This window comes from Microcaecilia unicolor, chromosome 9 (assembly GCF_901765095.1).
Source record: "Microcaecilia unicolor chromosome 9, aMicUni1.1, whole genome shotgun sequence".
NCBI classification, from domain to species: Eukaryota; Metazoa; Chordata; class Amphibia; order Gymnophiona; family Siphonopidae; genus Microcaecilia; species Microcaecilia unicolor.
This window is the reverse complement of record NC_044039.1, coordinates 28751366-28769223: the sequence shown is the minus strand read 5'-3', so window position 1 is coordinate 28769223 and position 17858 is coordinate 28751366. Positions and strand designations below refer to the sequence as shown.

The 17858-nt window shown below is 46.0% G+C and overlaps 1 protein-coding gene across 1 annotated transcript in view; it reads left to right on the top strand.

Annotated features, from left to right (window-relative positions):
• The window catches only part of STAB2 (stabilin 2), a 270647-nt gene that overhangs the window by 201616 nt on the left and 51173 nt on the right, over positions 1–17858 (top strand). Inside the window, exons 52-56 of the mRNA XM_030214413.1 lie at positions 1678–1767; positions 2860–3012; positions 6454–6510; positions 9537–9666; positions 12029–12178. Of these exons, the coding sequence (XP_030070273.1) occupies positions 1678–1767; positions 2860–3012; positions 6454–6510; positions 9537–9666; positions 12029–12178 (580 nt within the window). The remainder of the gene's footprint in view (positions 1–1677; positions 1768–2859; positions 3013–6453; positions 6511–9536; positions 9667–12028; positions 12179–17858) is intronic.

The following is a 17858-nucleotide window of genomic DNA, read 5'->3' as shown; positions in this document are numbered from 1 at the left end:
GTCGGCAATGGCAGGGGGGTCGGCGACGCCGGGGGGGGCTAAAATGTGCCCCCTCGGGCTCTGGACCACCCTCCCACCGAAGTCTGGCTACGCCCGTGGTGAGCAAGCTTACCGCTCACTATATAGGAAGTACCGCCGGGCTACTGCAGCAGGCCGGTGGTGCTTCCTACCCCTAGTGTGCCGTCATTTCCGGTCCTACAAAAATGTGTTTATTTTTGTAGCACCGGAGTGTACCTGACAGTAATCAGGCAGTGCCACACACTGCTCAGTTACCACCGGGTCAACGCAGGAGCATGGCAGTAAGAGCTCCCCCTGAAATGGCCACCCAACATGTGCTTTACTTGCCGCATGGCCATTTCCTGCAGGAAAGCAAGAGTTCCCGTTTACCAGCTGCGGTAAAAGGGGGCCTCGGCACGCGTATAAAACATGCGCCAATGCCAGCGCCAGCCCCCTTTTTCCGCAGCTTGGTAAAAGGGGCCCTAAGTTACACGACTGCTTGTAAGCAGCTTATTGCTGTGGGCAGAATATCGTCGACCTCTATGCATTTAGGTATCTTTATGAACTGACTCACTTCTTTGGTCATGTTTCTGTGTTGGTTTTGATTTTATTCTGTATGTAAGTATAAATATTTTAGAGAAATAAATGACATAGGTGCTCACATACCTTTATCAAATTGGTTCCTAGAACAACCTCTAATAGTGAATAAAATTCTCTCCCACAAACCATAGCTCTTCACACTTGCAAAATGCTTTATAAAATATTCCCGTAAATGCATAACACAGGGGCGTAGCCAGACACCCAATTTTGGGTGGGCCTGGGCTCAAGATGGGCGGGCAGAAGAACCTCGCCCCGTCCCACAGGTGATTTGGTCTCTCCTTCTCTCGCCTGCATGCCATATGGTCTCTCAAACATCCCCCCTCTCCCGTATACCTTTTAAATATCAGATTTTCACCATCATAATACACACTGCTCATACTGGCCCCACACCCTTCCCTCTGATGCAACTTCCTGTTTCCGCCTAGGCAGAAATACATCAGAGGGAAGGCTGTGGGGCCGGTGCGAGCAGTATGTATGTCACTGCTCACTGCAGGTGAAGATCTGCTACTTACAAGGTATGCAGGAGGGACACTTGTTGGGAGTTTTCGGCTGGTGGGGCTTGGGGATCCCTGCCAGCCACATCATATGTATGCTGCTACTGGGTGGGCTTGAACCCAAAGTGAGTGGGCCTGGGCCCACCCAAGCCCACCCTTGGCTACACCACTGGCGTAACAAGAGTTCTTTCCTGCTAATATGCAAAAACTTTTGATGAACTACCAAAAGAAGCATGAATGATTTTGTTTAATTTGTACATAAATACAGCAGCAGCGGGACCCTTTTTTGGTTAGAAGGGCCAAACAATCCAATCTTTGGCCCTCCCCCCAAGCTCTCTAGTTGTTAATGGTCTGTTGATCAAAATATTGGTTAAATTTTTACCCCGATGGTCCACTCTATTCCGCTGCCTATTGGTAAATATGTTGCATATTTGCTCTGCCAAGCAGAATGAGCCAAAAAAAAAAAAAGGCCTAAGCATCTCAAATGCACTTCTTTATCCTACCCTCTAATTAATTTGGACTTGGAGAGTTAAAACATAAAAGATTCTGAAGTTTGAACGTGTTTATGCTGTCTTTATTTTTCCAGATTTTGGCGTCAGAATTCCCTGAAAAACGTTCATTGAAGACACTCCAGGGCTCGGATCTCAGTGTAAAGTGCGGAGACAACGACAATATTGTGTGTAATTTACTTGTCAGGGCAGTGGGAATAATGCTAGGAGTCTATTAAGGGTTGCCAACTAGTTCCAGATTTGCCTGACAGTATTGATCCCAAAGCTGGGTTGACCGCATTGCATGCAGGGACTTGTAGTTCTGACTACATTGGCTGCCCATGGAGGCTAGGATGATTTTTAAAATTTGTACAATTGTATTCTTGATTTTGTATGGCCAAGCTTCAGAATATATGCGTAGCTTAGTCAAAATCTTAGCAAAAAATTGTGTCGCTTCTGCTAAGCACTTTTTAATGCTTCAGTATCCTAGTTTGAAAAAAAATGTTAAAGATTAGAGATTATTTTCTACTTCTTTTACATTTTTTGGCTGTGCAAAATAGGAATTTGAGAAGTATAACTGACTATAAACAGTTCCGTAAGTCTTTAAAAGCTTTTCTTATTTCGGAAACTTGTTTTAGTAAAGTGATGTATGGTTGGATTGTTGCTCCTGATGGATTATGCTTTGTTATTTTCCTGAGAATGCTCAGTTCTTTTACTGTGAGACACCTTCAACTTGTGGTAATGGCGGAGTGGATACAAATATAATTTGTAATGTAACGTAACTACCAAATTGTATTCTGTTAAACGGCAGCTTAACCCCTAATGGTGGTATCATGAAACTACCAGTAGGGGTTCAGAAGGCCACCATCCAATAGTTCAGGAGCAATTGATGATCGCTGCTGCCGTGTCTCCCCTCGCCACCAGAGAACCCACCCAGTAGATACTCGAGGGGTATGTCAGGAAAGTGGAGGGATATGAATTTGAGTGTTGAGGGTGTCAGAGGGATATGGCAATGGGGATTTAACTGTCAGGGGGGCAATTCAAGGGGGCAGAGAGATTCTAGGGCAGGCATGCTTCCCTTTTAAGAGGCTTCCTGGAAGTGAAATTTTGCATAACAGTTTGCTAGCCAGCTAGCCTTCATGGAAAGGGGCCTCTAACCTGTGGGAAATCCCTTGAGTTAAGCAATGCTGAATATCAGGATCCTTCTGACCTACTACAATATGGAGATAGGGTTACCCACCTTCAGTGATTTTGTGACTAGTTGTTTTCCGGTTTCACAGGGAGAGCTGCTCCTGAACACCGACACTGAACAATGTAAGATAGTGCAGCGCCAGCTTGAATTTGAGGGTGGTATCGCCTATGGCATCGACTGCCTGTTAACTCCTCCCAGCACCGGTGGCCGATGCAACAGCATGCATACTATCACTGTTGAGGTTAGTCCTTCACTTGCATTTGCTTCTCAATGGAAATGACCTGCTGCATTCTTGTAATTGGGGGTCGATATTCAGCTGGTGACGTTATGCCCGGAAATTCAATGCCGGTCCCTGCCTGGCATTGGCATTAAATTTCTGGATTTGTGGAGCCAGCTAAATTATAGCCAGTTAAGTGTGATATTCAGCACTTACAATGGGGCAGAGAATAAAGATAGGACTGACTTTCATGCAGTCCTGTTTGTGCAGTGACCCTGGCCTGCTAAGTGCTGAATTTGGGGACTTAACTGGATAAGAGCTGACTCCGCCCTTTGAGCACCCCCAAAATAGCCCATTTTGACATAAGCGCCAACTAGACAGTGCTGCTGAAAATGGTTAGCTCCAAACAGGTGATTTGACTGGCAAGGAGTAGTTTTGGGCCAGTTAAATCGCGTTGAATATTGACGCATTTGGGCTCAATATTCAAAGGATTTAAGCTCCTAACATGAAAGTCATGCTTCTTAATTGGCCCCTTTGAAATTTACTAAGGCTGAGTTCCTAAATTAATACTCAAATTTTCACTACACCCCACTGATTTATGCCCACTTATTCAATTCAGAGCCGTACCTAGGCACTGGCATTGAAAATCTCGGTATTCCCGGGCATGAGTGGACCGTGGCACTTATCCAACTCCCAGCTAATGTTTAGCCCCAGATAAGGGGGTCTGTCAGTCCTGTTTATGATCTCTTCATCCCACCCAATCACCCTTCCAAACTCCCCTCCCACCCCTTGTTCAATTCTCTCCCCCCCTGCTCAATCCCCTTTTCAGGCCCCACCCCATCTCTCACCAATCCAATCCTCCCCTCCCCCATCCCCTAGACCCCCCATCACCCCCGGAACTTACCTCTGGGTCTAGTGGGCTGGAGCAGGAGCAGACCCCTCTGCTCCCTCCCTGTCTAGCTCCAGGTTCAAAAATGGCAGTGATGATCCCTAGCGTAGTTTTATGGTACCGTCAGTAGGGGTCAGCCTTCCATATAATGGCTTGAGGGAGCTAGGCAGGGGGATCAGATGGGGGTGAGATCATAATTGAGATCGGCAGACCCAGGCGTGTATCCAGACCTCAATTTTGGGGGGTCTGAGCCCAAAGTGAAGCGCACATTTTGCCCTGCCACAAAGCCGTATACATGGATCGTCGGGGTCCCCAAGCCCTACCAGCAGAAGCCTTCCTTCTGTGCTGTTCACTGCCACACAGTGGCGTAACAAGGGGGGGCAGTGGGGGCAGTCCGCCCCGGGTGCACGCCGCTGGGGGGGTGCCGCGCGTCTGTCAGCAACGCTCGTTCCCTGCTCCCTCTGCCCCGGAACAGGTTACTTCCGGGGGGGGGGGTGTCCTTTCGCCGGGGGTGGGGGGGGTCACGCTGCACCCGGGGAAGAGCACATCAGCCACCCTAGGAACTCCACTGCTGCCACGCCACCTGCCCTGCTTCTCCCCATGGTGCTCATGCTCGGTTTTAATGAAACTGAGCATGCGCACAGGGGGGTGGGGAAGCAGGGCAGGCAGCACGGCGGCGAACACTGCTAGAGGACGTCTTCTGCTAGCGGGACTTAGGGTCCTCCACCAGCCAAACCAGCAGACCTTTGGGGCCCAAGTCCAATTTAGGGGACCCAGGCTCCCAAAGCTCCCCGTGGCTATGCCACTGGGCAGACCCCCCTGATCTGGATCAGCCAGGATCCTGATAACCGGGCAAAGATAGGACTATATTTTATGCAGTTCTGTCTGCTTGGTTAACTATGTGGGCAGTAAATATGGCCAGTGCCTGCATAACTGACAGTGGTACTGCCTGGTTAAGTGCTGCTGGATATCAGCAACTGGCCCACTCAGCCTGATTGAAACAGACAGGAACCTCTCCTGCCTATTTAAGCTACTCTGAATATCGATCCCTAAACTCCTAAATTTAGCAGCATAAAAAGTGGGTGACGGCAAGGGTGGATTTATGGCAGGGAGACAAGGTAGGAGCTTTGCACTGATTTTCAGTACTAGAGTCATAAATTATGAGCATAACTTCTAAGCTCCTAAATTAAGATGAATTTTTAAATGAAAATTTAGGCTCCCAAGTGTGGATGAAAATAGGGTGCAAGTTTAGGACCTTATATTTAGGAGTTCAACTTTCTCTGAATGTTAGACCCTGTATACTTTAGTATGGCGGTGCCTCTTCTTTATGGAAAAAACGCAAATTTACGAAGGCAGTCCTTAGTCTAGTAACAAACGAAGAACTGCCAGGCTGAATCTATGAAATTATCCTGTCTTCTTAACAAAAAGAAAAAGACAGGAAGAAAGGAAAGCACATTTTCAGGTAAATTAACAGGAATAAAAGTCTATCATTTGCAATCCACATGCCAACAGAACTATTTCAATGATTTTGACAAGTGCAGTTGCTCTGATGTTTTCCTTAAGTTAGTCACACTGACTTTTTCTTTTATCTAAATACCTTTTTCTCTGTCTTATCTGTTTACTAGTAAAAGAAGCCCGTTTCAGAGCAAATGAAACAGGCGCTAGCAAGGTTTTCGTCGCCAACACCCCCCTCCGTCCCTGGGCAACCCCTTCATTGTTCTGCCATTGCTCCGCCCTCGAGGGCGGGGCCCGGAGCGATTTTCCACCCCCCCCCCCCCCCCGCCTCCCTGCCTCCCTCCCTGCCAACCCCTTCGTTGTTCTGCCATTGCTCCGTCCTCGAGGGCAGGGCCTGGAGCGATTTCCCACCCCCCCCCGCCTCCCTGCCTCCCTCCCTGCCAACCCCTTCGTTGTTCTGCCATTGCTCCGCCCTCGAGTGTGGGGCCCGGAGCGATTTCCCACCCCCCCCCCCCCACCTCCCTGCCTCCCTCCCTGCCAACCCCTTCGTTGTTCTGCCATTGCTCCGCCCTCGAGGGCGGGGCCCGGAGCAATTTCCCACCCACCCCCGCCTCCCTGCCTCCCTCCCTGCCAACCCCTTCGTTGTTCTTCCATTGCTCCGCCTTCGAGGGCGGGGCCCGGAGCAATTTCCCGCCTCCCTGCCTCCCTCCCTGCCAACCCGTTCATTGTTCTGCCATTGCTCCGCCCTCGAGGGCGGGGCCCGGAGGGATTTTGGTGGCTTCACCACCATGAACCTTCGAACCTTTTTGAAGGAAGTCAGGGTTTGGCTTCACTGACGTCAGTGTCCTCAGAACGTTGAGGGTGAGTTTTATTATAGTAGATATGTTCCGCTTCTTCATAGCCCCTGTACTTCCTGTTAGAATGTTTTACCGTGTCTTGTGTTGTCATTATTGTTAGCATATGGTATAATGCATTCTGTTACTTGAATGATTTTTACCTCTGCAATCATTTATTGCCTAGGTCCAGATTATTCTTACTGTATACCACCTTGAGTGAATTTCTTCAAAAAAGGCAGTAAATAAACCCTAATAAACTAAATAATGTTCAATGTTTTATGACAGGGTTTGTGTGGTTACTGTACCCTTGCTCCGAGGTGTCCTCCAGGGAGCAAACCAACGGTAAGTAGGGTACAGATTCAGAGAAAAGCTATCTTAGGCTTTGTTTTTATGTGACATGTAAACAAACCCACTACGATCACTTCTATTCATGGAGAAGCACTGGTTTCTGCTTTTACTGTTTTTCAGCCATGAACTTTCTATGTCATGTTGCTGTCTCTGCCCAGGTACATTTAACAAGCAAACACAGTGAAGGTGACACCAAAAAATGAATGAAGCTAGATGATACGTAAGTCATGCAGGAAATTTTATTCAAACATCCAAAGACTTGACACAGATTCCATTTTGGCCACCACGGCCTGCTTCAGGAGTCTTCAAAAGGGATGTTTATTTATTTTATTTATTGCATTTGTATCCCACATTTTCCCACCTCTTTGCAGGCTCAGTGTGGCAATGTTCTCTAGCTCTCAAATATAGCACCAGGTACCAATGCATCTTGAAACATGCAATGCTGTCTCACAGACAATCGTGACTGCTTATTCGATCGAGTGAATAAGCGGTCACAATTGTCTGTGAGACAGCATTGCATGGTTCAAGATGCATTGGTACCTGATGCTACATTTGAGAGCTAGAGTGTTAGAGAACATCCATGTTGAAGATTCCTGAAGCAGGCCGCTTTGGCCGAAACACAATTCGTGTCGAGTCTTTGGATATTTGAATAAAATTTCCTTCACAATTTGCATATTGTCTTACTTCATTCATTTTTTGGTATCACCTTCACTATGTTTGCTTGATTTGTGTTTTCCAAGGGACTGTTTTTCTTCTGTTTCTTTGTCGACAGGTACATTTAACCCCATCTGAACTAGCCCTAGGCAGAACTTGATGATAAATCTTGTGCCACACTTCTGTATGCCCTTGCATCTTCCAAACTGGATTATTGTATCATCGTTTATTCTGATCTTCCATCCTCCAATCTGAAAGAATTCCAATCTGTTCAGAACACCTCTGTTCATCTTCTTACTCATGCCCACCATTTTGACCATGTTACTCCTCTCTTGCAGCAACACTACTGGTTTCCAGTTCCTTTCCGGCTCCAACATAAGATATCGACTGTGACATATAAGATCTTACATACCGGAATCCCGCCCTATCTTTTTTCTTTTGTCATCCCATACCATCCTGCTCGTACCCTTCACTCCTCTACTAGTAACCAATTATCCTTCCCTTCTGTCCACTGCTCACATCTAAAATCAGCCAGATACTCAACTTTCTTTTTATCACACCTGAGCATTGCTACTAGGGGGGGGAGTGATGCTTCAATATTGTGTTTTCTGTCACTAAGGACAGGCAGGGTTCCTGGAGCCCTGCAGCGTTTACCTGTCCCTCTCTATTGAAAATATGATATTGAAACAGCGCCTCCCACTGGCAGGACTGTAGGTGGAGGATTCCTGCTCAGTTTAGAGGGAACAGTGCTTCTATGGGAGGATTCTCTTTCCTCTTCTGTCCTGCCATTACATTTTAGTCCTTTTCTTCCTTTATAAATTATTATTATATTGTGATTGTAAGCTGCTTTGACTTTATCCTGAAAGGTTATATATCAAGTAAGAAATAAATAATATTTAAACTTTAGAAAATTATCCTCACTGTAAAAATCCACCCTGTATATTTTTTTAGAACACATGGTGCTGACGTACCTCCCCTTGCCTCCCCTACAATTATCATAGAAAGTTGATTTGGGTTGCGACTAATTCTCAAAACTACCTCCCCCACTTCGTACCTGTTGCATAGGTGTCGTTTGCCTGCTTACTTTAGGCTAAGGAAGTTACACTCCTGGGAACTGTGCACCAAAAATGTAAAGTTTTATGCAAAATTTGAATATTTCCCTGGGGTATCAAAATTGTGTTGCTGTGCTACAGGAGAGCTACTATCCCTGAGTGCAGTGCAATGTGCTTTGCCTCTCTTGACACCCTCCCCCCCAGCCAACAAAAATCCCATGGTGGCCCAAGTGGACCCTTTGCTCCTCCCACCCCTTTCCTTGAACCCAAAATATCCTTACTGGTCCAAATGGACCCCTGCACCTCCCACACACCTCTCTTAGTGGGAGGTTCAGGGATGTCTGAGGCATAGGAGCCAACTTTTCAAAATTATTGGGGGTGCTAAGCTCAGTGGAAATAACCCTTCCTTGGACATACACAATGAATTTTCTCAATATTGGGGGTGCTCAAGCACCCACAGCACCCACAGAGTCGGCTCCTATGGTCTGAGGCAAATTATGCAGAACTGCATGGTTATGCACATCATCATTTTTATGCAGGAAATTAGGTGCATACATGATGACATAATTCTCTGAGGTGTAGGAAGCCATATTGGAAATAGGAAAGCACCAATTCAGAAATAGCATCCAGAACATTGAGGAGATACCAACCTCCCGTCCATCTCGAATTACACCTATGGTCTGCTGTGATAAGTTGCCTATTATTATCACCCTCCCCCAGCACCACTGCCGCCATTTTAGAGCAGCAGCCACTAGAGGCAGGAGCGACTGGGGTTCACTCCTGCCCCAATAACCCACTCGGCTACTGTGGAGCTAAAGGTAGGCCTAGGAGACCTATTTAGACATGGTGGGTCAGACTCAGGGGGAGGAACTGGGGAATCAGAGGGGGGTTCTGTATTGGTGGCGGGGTCTGAGAGGGATCAGAATCAGGGTGGAGGGAGTTGTAATTCTGGCAGGTTCCCGGGGAGGGTCAGAACCAGGGGAGAGTTTGTAATGGTGGCGGGGTTCAGGAGGGATCAGAACGGGGGAGCGGGGGGATGACTTATCCCTGTATCTAGTCCTGGCTGATATTCAGCCGGGACCCGCATAAATCATGGTGGCAAACTCTTGGCCAGTCCACCCCGAATATTCGATGCTGGTGCCCAGACATGTCCCAGCGTTGAATATCGGGCCGAATTCTTCCTGCTGTAGTCAGTGCTCAAGAAAACACTAACTGCTGCCGACTGAATATTGACCTCAAGAGGTGGATTTTGTCCAAGGAAAAGCTATGGTTCATGTATTATCAATACATTTTGTTTTTAACTAAAATATACAGGGAGTGACAAAGTCATGTTCCAGTTATAGATACTATTCAAGACTTCCAAAGGCTCGCTGTATCCAGGAATGCTCAATAGTTTTATGGGCAGAAAAGTGCTGCAGTGGTTACTATGGACGGGAATGCCAAGGTAAGGATGCCCTTCCATATTATAGTTTTGCACTGTGTGCCCTGTAAAAAGATTGGCACAATAGCTGAATTTTTTGCAAAATCTTATCCCACATGATTTACTGGGTAACGTGGAGGGGCATAATCGAACGGGGGCGCCCATCTATAAGGGCAGCCATCTCCGGGAAGCAGCGGAGCCAACTGTATTATCGAAACAAGATGGCCGGCCATCTTTCATTTCGATAATACGGTCGGGCCGAGCCAAATCTCAATATTTGGGCCACACTTAGAGATCGCCGGCGTTAAGAGATGGCCATCATTGGTTTTCGCCCATAATGGAAACTAATGGCGGCCATCTCAAACCCGACCAAATCCAAGCCATTTCGTCACGGGAGGAGCCAGCATTCGTAGTGCACTGGTCCCCCTCACATGCCAGGACACCAACCGGGCACCCTAGGGGGCACTGCAGTGGACTTCACAAATTGATCCCAGGTGCATAGCTCCCTTACCTTGTGTGCTGAGCCCCCCCAAAAACCCCAAACCCACTACCCACAACTGTACAACACTACCATAGCCCTTAAAGGGTAACGGGGAGCACCTAGATGTGGGTACAGTGGGTTTCGGGTGGGTTTTGGAGGGCCCCCATTTACCACCACAGGTGTAACAGATGGGGGGGTGGGCCTGGGTCCGCCTGCCTGAAGTGCACTGCAGTACCCACTAAAAACTGCTCCAGGGACCTGCATACTGCTGTCAGTGAGCTGGGTATGACATTTGAGGCTGGCACAAAAATGTTTATATTTTTTTGGGGTGGGAGGGGGTTGGTGACCACTGGGGGAGTAAGGGGAGGTGATCCCCGATTCCCTCCAGTGGTCATCTGGTCAGTTGGGGCACTTTTTTGAGGCTTGGTCCTAAAAATAAATGGACCAAATGAAGCCGGCCAAGTGCTCGTCAGAGCCGGCCTTCTTTTTTCCATTATCGGCCGAAGACAGCCATCTCTTAACCACGCCCCGTCCCGCCCCCTTGAACTTTGGCCAGCCCTACGACGGAAAGCAGTTGAAGCCAGCCAAAATTGGCTTTCGATTATTCCAATTTGGCCAGGTTTAGGAGAAGGCCGGCTATCTCCCGATTTGTGTCGGAAGATGGCTGCCCTTCTCTTTCGAAAATAAGCAGGATAATAATTCAAAGATAAGATTGTAAGATGAACAGCGGTCTGTGTGCAGTTCAAGGTCCTTGGCTTCCTGTGGTACATGATGCATAGTTTCTATGATAAAGGATATCAAATTCTGCAGCAATTATGTGGCAAATGTACATACTTTTGCATACAGCTTTACATCACTATGGGGTCCTTTTGCAAAGATGTGCTGAAAAATGGCTTGCGGTAGTGTAGGCGTGGGTGTTGGGTGCGCGCCAATCCATTTTTCAGCATGCCTGTAAAAAAGGCCTCTTTTTTTTTCCCCGAAAATGGACATGTGGCAAAATCAAAATTGCCGCGTATCCATTTTGGGTCTGAGACCTTACCGCCAGCTATTGACCTAGCGGTAAAGAATCCGGGCGGTAATGGCCTATGTGCGTCAAATGCCACTTGGCGCATGTCTGAAACTAAAAAAAATATTTTTCAGATGCGCGTATCGGACGCACACCGAAAATGAAATTAGCGCAAGAGCCACGCGGTAGTCGGGCGGTAACTCCATTTTGGCGCGTGTTGGGCACGCATAGACGCTTATGCGGCTTAGTAAAAGAGGCCCTATAAATTCAGAAAAAAGGCAGCTTTTATTGAAAATCTTCCACATTCTGCTTAAAATAGAAAGTGGTCCTTTTACTAAGCTGCAGCACCCTTGTATAGTTTTTACCCATGTGCTAAGGCCATTTTTACTGTGGTCGTTTTGTATTTTCTTATATTAATGGCCATGCACTAATAAGGAAACAGACTCAAAATAATACACCACGCTATAGCTTACCATTTAGTGAAAGATGAAGAATGCTAGTTCATACTCAATATAGTTAAATAAAGGAAATCTCGGGAGCCATTCACAGATAGCTGACACTCCCTTCAGTTGAGTTTATCACCGGCTTCATTAGCCAAGGAGAAAACCAAACAGCAAAAAAAAAAAAAAAAAACCTACAAAAACTTACAGGGGAAAAAATGCTGTTTCAAATTGTTTATTGAGCTACACAGTACCATAAGGTAACCACTGCTGATTGGCCCTAGTGCACCCGCCAATCATGCTAATGGCTTAGTAAACCCCAGCGTAACATTTTAATATTTTCTAATGAAAATTTGGAATTGTTGTTTAGCAATCGAACCACAAAACCTTCTCCCATGTACATGTGGTGTTTCTGGGCAAAAGCTATGTGGCACGTCATATGGCCTTTTGTTTTAATAGCCTGCCCTGGGGGGCCAACGACCCCATGCAACAATCATGGTACGTGTGATGAGGGATACGAAGGAAGAGGACTGTGCCAGTGCAAAGATGACTTTAATGGGACAGCATGTGAGCTGTGTCTGCCTGGAAAATATGGCCCAGACTGCAAAGGTATGTTTCACTTTACTCAGCTTTGAATGAGTGAGAAAAAAAAACATGTTTTGAAGCCACTTTAAAATGTATTTGCTCCATAGGCACAGTTGTCCTGCTTGGCCCTTGTGCAGTTACAGTGTGACTTTCAGCCAAGACTGTGGTACCTGCTACAGGATAGGCAACCTCCAGTCCCCAAGGAAACAAATCCTCTCAGTTTTACAGGATATCTCCAATTACTACTACTATTTAGCATTTCTATAGCGCTACAAGGCATATGCAGCGCTGCACAAACATAGAAGAAAGACAGTCCCTGCTCAAAGAGCTTACAATCTAATAGACAAAAAATAAATAAAGTAAGCAAATCAAATCAATTAATGTGAACGGGAAGGAAGAGAGGAGGGTAGGTGGAGGCGAGTGGTTACAAGTGGTTACGAGTCAAAAGCAATGTTAAAGAGGTGGGCTTTCAGTCTAGATTTAAAGGTGGCCAAGGATGGGGCAAGACGTAGGGGCTCAGGAAGTTTATTCCAGGCGTAGGGTGCAGCGAGACAGAAGGCGCGAAGTCTGGAGTTGGCAGTAGTGGAGAAGGGAACAGATAAGAAGGATTTATCCATGGAGCGGAGTGCACGGGAAGGGGTGTAGGGAAGGACGAGTGTGGAGAGATACTGGGGAGCAGCAGAGTGAATACATTTATAGGTTAGTAGAAGAAGTTTGAACAGGATGCGAAAACGGATAGGGAGCCAGTGAAGGGTCTTGAGGAGAGGGGTAGTATGAGTAAAGCGACCCTGGCGGAAGATGAGACGGGCAGCAGAGTTTTGAACCGACTGGAGGGGAGAGGTGACTAAGTGGGAGGCCAGCAAGAAGCAGATTGCAGTAGTCTAAACGAGAGGTGACAAGGGTGTGGATGAGGGTTTTGGTAGAGTGCTCGGAAAGAAAGGGGCGGATTTTACGGATGTTGTAAAGAAAGAAACGACAGGTTTTGGCGGTCTGCTGGATATGAGCAGAGAAGGAGAGAGAAGAGTCAAAGATGACCCCAAGGTTTTGAGCTGAGGAGACAGGGAGAATGAGAGAGCCATCAACAGAAATAGAAAACGGGGGGAGCGGGGAGGTGGGTTTGGGGGGGAAAATGAGAAGCTCGGTTTTGTTCAGAGCCAATGAATATTTATGTACATAAGTACAAACATAAGTACATAAGTATTGCCATACTAGGAAAGACCAGTATCCCATTTCAAACAGTGGCCAATCCAGGTCACAAATACCTGGCAAAATCCCAAAAAAGTACAAAATATTCTATACTGCCTATCCCAGAAATAGTGGATTTTCCCCAAGTCCATTTAATAATGGTCTCTGGACTTTTTCTTTAGGAAGTCATCCAAACCTTTTTTAAACTCCGCTAAGCTAGCCGCCTTTACCACATTCTTTAGCAACGAATTCCAGAGTTTAATTACACATTGAGTGAAGAAAAAGTTTTTCCTGTTCATTTTAAATTTACTACATTGTAGCTTCATCGCATGCCCCCTAGTCCTAGTATGCCTGCTAGAGTCTATCTGTTAATGCTGTGGTACAAAGTTTTTAAAACTAAGGGGGAAAGACTATGGAGATTAGTTGATAAAATTTGGTTTTTTATATTTTTATTTTGCCTATCACTAACCTACAATTCCTCCTTTAAATCCCAATCTTTAAGTTCCCAAAGCAAAATAGTGTACACTTACCAGAGAAATGTCCTGTTCTCTCGGAACTTCTCAGAAAGAAAGTTCAGTGGGACCTTTCCTTTTTATATAGTTTTGAATCTAAGGGGCCTTTTTTTAAACAGGCTCTTTGAAGCTAACTCAGCAACCTATGCAAATATTCTACTTCCCCACACCTTAGTTAACACCTAATTGAGGTCGCTGGATGTGCTACCTCTCCAGCAGCCAAAGAACAGAAAATAACTGCCTTTTAAAACAAGAGTTTTTGGCTGGATCAGCCCTAGGAGCGTTACTTTCTTAGAATATATACATTTCGGTTGGTGGATCCAGGTCAGGACCATTATCACTGGGGGGGGGGGCATTGAGAAAACAATCCACACTCTTCAGGAGTGTCCTGAGCCACAAATGTGCCCTGTGCAACACACCCCCTAGCACTCCTACCCCACCCTCTGACAGGTTAAATAACATTTTTGTGGCTAACCGCAAATATTTAGCGGGAAATATTATCTCCCACTGAATATTTGCAATAAGTGCCTACCGCAAAGCTGGCTAAGTCGCAGGACTTAACCATTTCACTAGCCTAACTTACAAGGCAACATATTAACATATGGTCCTATTATTGTTTAAACAAAAGCAAATAGACTATCCAGTCTATAATACAAGACCTGGAAGAGCTGTGGATAGGATGAAATAGTGCTTGTTTTGTTGTTGTTTATTCATATTTTATCTCTCACCTACCAGAGACATATCAAGGTGGTTAACAAAGCATCAATATAGTTACCTTAATATGGAAGACAGACAAAAAAGGGTTAAAAGAAAAACAATGGTGCTGGGCAGACTTATACGGTCTGTGCCAGAGCCGGTGGTGGGAGGCGGGGCTGGTGGTTGGGAGGCGGGACTAGTGCTGGGCAGACTTATACGGTCTGTGCCGGGGCTGGTGGTTGGGAGGCGGAGATAGTGCTGGGCAGACTTATACGGTCTGTGCCAGAGCCGGTGGTGGGAGGCGGGGTTGGTGGTTGGGAGGCGGGGATAGTGCTGGGCAGACTTATACGGTCTGTGCCAGAGCCAGTGGTGGGAGGCGGGGTTGGTGGTTGGGAGGCGGGGATAGTGCTGGGCAGACTTATACGGTCTGTGCCAGAGCCGGTGGTGGGAGGCGGGACTGGTGGTTTGGAGGAAGGGATAGTGCTGGGCAGACTTTTACAGTCTGTGCCCGGAAAAGGACAGGTACAAATCAAGGTAAGGTATACACAAAAAGTAGCACATGTGAGTTTATCTTGTTGGGCAGACTGGATGAACCGTGCAGGTCTTTTTCTGCCGTCATCTACTATGTTACTATATGTAAAAGAAAAACAATACAAATACAAGGATACATTCAATAGGGACTAAAAGGGAAAGGAAGGAAAATGAGTTGAGGTCTTTCAACAGTCTCCCAAAGACCCATGCCCCTGCAAGCTCAACTCTGCTCATGTGGAGGAGAGTTAGTGAGAAGCTAGGGAAGGAGCGAGAGAAATAGACAAATGGAACAGCTGAAGTGAGGGAGATGGAAAGCTGTAGCTGGATGCAATAAAGAAAAGAGGGAAATTGAGGACTGAATGGTGAAAAGGAGGGGTAAAATCTAGGGGACCTTTTACTATGCCGCATAGGCGCCTATGTGCGCCCAACGCAGGTCAATTAGGAGTTACCGCCTGGCTACCACGTGGCCTGTGCGGTGATTTCATTTTTGACGTGCGTCCACTACACATGCCAGAAAGTATTTATTTTATTACATAGAGCGCGGCGAAAATCTCACAGTTACCATGAGAGATCTTACCGCTAAGTCAATGGCTGGCGGTAAGGTCTCAGACCCAAAATGGACGTGCGCCAATTTTTATTTTCTCACACGTCCATTTATGGCAAAAAAATTTAAAAAGACCTTTTTTTACAGGTGCACTGAAAAATGGATCTGCATGCGTCCATAACACATGCCTACACTACCTCAGCCCATTTTTCAGCGCACCTTAGTAAAAGGACCCCCTAAAGAAGTAGAAAATGAAATGGGAAAAAAAATTAAAAGTGAAAGATTAGTGTGAGAAATACATGTATGAGAGGAAATGAAAAAAGGAGAAGGAAAAAGAAATGGCAAATAAACAGGAGACCCTGGGAACAGAGTTGAGAAGAAACAAAAGAAATGCAGAACCACAAACCACAGCCTGGGAGTGAAACAATTAAAAAAAATAAAATAGCCAGACAACAAAGATAGAAAAAAGAATTTTATTTTCAATTTAGTGATTGGAATATGTCAGTTTTGGGATTTTACATCTGCTATATTTATATTTTGTGTGGCTTCTTGGGATGTCGGTTTAATTTTGGGCTCCATATTTCTTAGTATGTAGTAATTTATTCCGTACTTGGTGCGGGTCTATCTGTGTTCTGCATGTGTGACCTAGGCCAAATATTATGTTAGTGTGGAGCTTCTGCTTAGTTGTTTAGTTTTTCCAGTGGGTTTTTTGGTGCTCTAGAAGTCATTGCAATATTTACAGTGCTATCCTTGTCTGGGTAGGCTTCTTGTTATGTGAGTTCTAGTCCTGAGTGACATTTACAGGGTTTCGTATTACTTCATAAAATGCCTCGTATTGGAAAGGGTCTATGTTGCTGTTACTGAGATGACTCCAGAATCAGCCTTTTTTTTTCTATATGTTGAATTTTATGGGAACCTGTCTTAGTTCTACTCTATATCTATAGTTGGGTGAGGCAGACAGTTGTAGAATACATATATTTTTTTTATTTGTACCCCGCACTTTTTCCCACTCATGGCAGGCTCAATGCGGCAGGCAATGGAGGGTTAAGTGACTTGCCCAAAGTCACAAGGAGCTGCCTGGGCCGGGAATTGAACTCAGTTCCTCAGTTCCCCAGGACCAAAGCCCACCACCCTAACCACTAGGCCACTCCTCCACTCCATATGTTTATAGTAGAGAATGACACGGGGACGGGTAACCGCAGTAACCGCGGGGATGGGGCCGGGAACAGAACTCACATGCACGGGGCGGAGATAGATCCCACTGGGATGGGGCAGGGATGGGGACAGATCCCACAGGGACGGGGACAAACTTTGTCCCCGTGTCATTTTCTACTTTGAAGCCTATTAATGAACTGGACTGTTATTTATGTTTGAGTGATGCCTACAAAGATATTTTGATTTTTTGGAAAAACAAGCAAACATACTGGCCACAACTAGCAAAATTTGCATGGGAGATCCTGTACATCCTTCTACCAGCACATCTTCTAAGAAGACAACTTCTATTCCAGGAAGGACTGTGGGAGAGTTAGATTGACTCCTGAGATAAAACCATAACAGTCCTTCATCGGGCATACTTTTCCCCTCTAGGGCATTTAGAACAAGTTGTATTTATACCCCTGGACATTTTAACAGTGTGAATTAGGATTCCTTGGTGTAATAGAAATCACCTATTGTTGGGGTTGGAAGGGTAGAGGGTGGTGGTGGGAAGGAGGGTTATTATAGCTGCTCATTGTTATTATTGTTTTCTGTTTGTAATTTATACACAACAGTTGCACAGCATATTGTTCCTTTTTTTACTTTAATAAAAAGATTTAAATATAAAATCATAAGTGTTCAAGGCTTCTGCAGATGAGAACAGAGCCCACGGGGACGGGGCGGGAATGGGGACAGGGCCTGTGGGGACGGAGACAGAAACTGCGGGAACAGGGTAGGGACGGAGACAGAACCCACGGGGATGGGGCGGGGACAGACCTTGTCCCCGTGTCATTCTCTAGTTTACAGTTAACACCATGATGGTCCAGCATGCAGGGTCAGCAGTCAATATTTTTGTATATTAGAGTCCTAGACTAGATATTTGAATTGCAACAATTTTTCCGGAGTATAACCAGTGATTACAAAGTTTTCATTTCTTTATTATATAGCCCAGAAATATAAGTTGTTTTTTTTCCTTGGGGCAACTGCCTGGCCAGTGTTCTGAGTGAAGGGTTTCTCCCATTTGGGTGCCTTTGAGAGTGGC